General features: G+C 37.4%; 1 protein-coding gene across 1 annotated transcript; it reads right to left on the bottom strand.

The window, feature by feature from the left end:
* Positions 1-2,344: 2,344 nt before the first annotated feature.
* Positions 2,345-2,776, bottom strand: LOC129906773 (uncharacterized). The gene has a single exon (XM_055982689.1). It carries the CDS (start codon positions 2,774-2,776, stop codon positions 2,345-2,347), a length of 432 nt encoding a protein of 143 aa, XP_055838664.1.
* Positions 2,777-2,982: the final 206 nt, after the last annotated feature.

Below are 2,982 nucleotides of genomic sequence, written 5' to 3'. Positions count from 1 at the left end.
CATATTATTCACTATAGTTTAAAAAATACATCTGGATGTAAAATTTTCAAATGTCAAAAATAAATCGAAATCCAAAATAGTTATCCCGATTTTAACTATGAAAATACATAGTTAAAAAATAGTTAAAAATGACTAGGTATTTTTTTCTTTGTTTGATAGTGAATATTATGGATTTCGATTTATATTTGACATTTCAATTTCTTTACATCCAGATGTATTTTTAATACTAGTTAGCCGTTAGAAATAGGGGATTTTGGCAATTTTTTTTTGAGGAGGGGGGTTATAGTAAAAATTGTAAGAAATTCTAAAAGTATCAAAAACAAAATATTGAATCTAATTTTCAATGCAGAAAATTTTGTATTTGCAATACCTACCTAGGTACCTAATTCTTTTTTTTAGGTAGATACCTACCTATCTAATTCAAAATATTTTCATTTACAGTAAAAATTTTATTTTCAATGCAAATATTATTTTTCGGTTGCAATAACATTTTTTTTTTTCAATGCAAAATATTTTTAGTTGCAATAAATATTTTTCTTTGCAATGCAAATATTTTTTAGTTGCAATAAAAAAATTTTTTCTAATGCAAATCTATTGAAAATATGATTTTTTACCACCCTGATCAAGCTGTGAAAATTTGAATAGATATGATAGATGTATTCAGAACTGGAAAATCTTTTTGTGAAGAAAAATAGATATTGCTCTAAAATAACTAAAAATAAATTACGTATGCTTCAAAAAGGGGGACATTGCGCCCCCTTTCATATTTTCAGTTATGATGCAGTTTCAGCCCAAATGCAGTTTTTTATTGTTTTTGAAAAAATTTAAATAAACAAATGTTGAAATCAGTAAAATTTGAACAAGAACACAAAGTTCAAATAGTAAGAACAATAAAAAACATCAATTTTCTTCATTTTATGTCAAGGACAGATCACTTTCACAAAATTATGAAAATTATGAAAAATTTTAAGGAAAATTGGCTTTTTATCGAAACATCAAAAACGACAAAAGCATAAACATTACGGACTTGAACGAAAAGATCGGATTCCCAATTATTTGTGCTTCGACAGAAATTTTAACTTTAACAATACTTTCGAGAAAATAGCAATGCGCACACTTATCAGTTATCACGAACGGCTCTACGCATTTTATTTTAAATATTATCTAACTTTTTTATGTTTTTTGGGGTAATTAGTAGCGACCATGAAAAAATCTCTAGCAGATAGATCTCATTTTGTATTGGTCGCCGTAAGCCCCCTCGCCACGTCAAGGCTTACCCCATGAGGGGGTGGGGTGCTTTTTTAAAGTGAGTTCCCCGTGCCTCTCACTCTTAGGGTGCTTTTTTATAGTGAGTTCCCCGTGCCTCTCACTTAACTACCATTAATGTAGTTCGCGCATGCCTCCAGATATTGTTCTGCCGATTTGGACTCATATTGTTGAATGATATTTAAGAGCCGTTCATTGGCCTCCTGGTATTCGGCCCTTGAATAGAGCGGTATGCGTTCGCCTTTGTCGACCCTTACAAACAGAGCATGAACGCGCACATGTTCTGTTTTAAGGGCCTCCAATAGTTTGAAAACATTTGGGTGGTTGCATCCTATGGAGTCCTGGAACGCCTTGTGCCACGACTCTACACTGTTGTTGGTCCGAGGCAGGTTTTCTAGAGTCGTGGCCATGCAGTTCCACATTTCGTGCCGGAAAATCGGAACTCTCCGAGGACGTCCCACCCAAGTGTTTTCAAAATATTCTAGAAATCCTTCGTGCTGTTCGGTATCACCAAAGATTTCTAGAAAGGCGTTTGCTAGTGACTCATATCGCTCTGTAATATGGTCCAATCGGCAGAAACTTAACGCAATAAACTTGCGAATGGCCAAGTGGTAGTCGGTATCCATGCCGTACCGCCTCTCCATGCCGAGCTTCTGGACCTTTCTTCGCACCGCTTGCGCAAAATGGAAAAAACAGCCATGAATCCTCGAGTCTGGGAAAAGAGATCGGAGTGCCTGCTCCTCTCCCTTTTCGAAGTCTATAAGGAATGATTCAGGCTGCATGTTTTCCATTCCCGCAGCGCTGCGAATAAGTTCCAGAGCACGTTGGTAGGTGGAACTGGACTTATTTGGGAGCAGGCAGTACAGGCATGGAAGGACCTTGTTCTTAAAAAAGCCATGGATCACCCATAATTGGTAAAACAGTTTTGAACATACCTTAAAAGTCTCATCCAACAACCAAACGCTGTTGCCCGCCAACCTTACGCCGTCTGACTGAGAACCGAATATAATTATTCGGTCCTCGTCATCCCTGCCCGTGTCGGCGAGCAAAAAGTTTTCGGGCGTAGCAGTTTTGGTCATTAGAAGGGCTTCTGGTATGTCAATGTCTGCTCTACTTTTAAGGACCGCCAACTTCTGATGACGACGCTTGCAGCCACAGCCTTTTGTAAGCTTTCCATCTTTGGCATTAAAACTAAAGCAGGTTCGGACACACCTTCCATCGATCTTAGCGCTAGGGTCCTTGCTGTTTCGGTTGAAGTAGAGGCTGACGCCTTAAGAGCCTGCGATACTCGAGCAACTTCGGAAAGTATCGGGGAAGGACCATGGTTGTGATTAGCCGCCATAATCACAACCTCTCCCGAAGAAATGGCCCTTCCCCGACACTTTTCGAAATTGTACTTTTCGCACCGCCAGGTGGTCTTAAAGCCGTCAGCTCTACACCTATTATAAATGAACCCCTCATGGTGTAGTTTGGGAGCTTTGCGTTGAGAATTTACAATAATTGTTGTCATTTCTAATTTAAAATTAAAATCTTCAGCTCAGAATATAGGGACGTCTACTCTCTACAGAGGCTTGCAAGATAGTGAAAAATAAATTCAAATTAAATAAAATCTAAATAATTTTTATTTCAAAAAAAATTGTCCTCCCATGGCCGATTTAAAATATCTCAGTAATTATGTGTCGAAAATGTCTGAATTTTTTTCTGATGTTAGATATA

Source organism: Episyrphus balteatus, chromosome 1, assembly GCF_945859705.1.
Source record: "Episyrphus balteatus chromosome 1, idEpiBalt1.1, whole genome shotgun sequence".
Classification (NCBI taxonomy): Eukaryota; Metazoa; Arthropoda; class Insecta; order Diptera; family Syrphidae; genus Episyrphus; species Episyrphus balteatus.
This window is presented reverse-complemented; position numbering and strand designations above follow the sequence as displayed.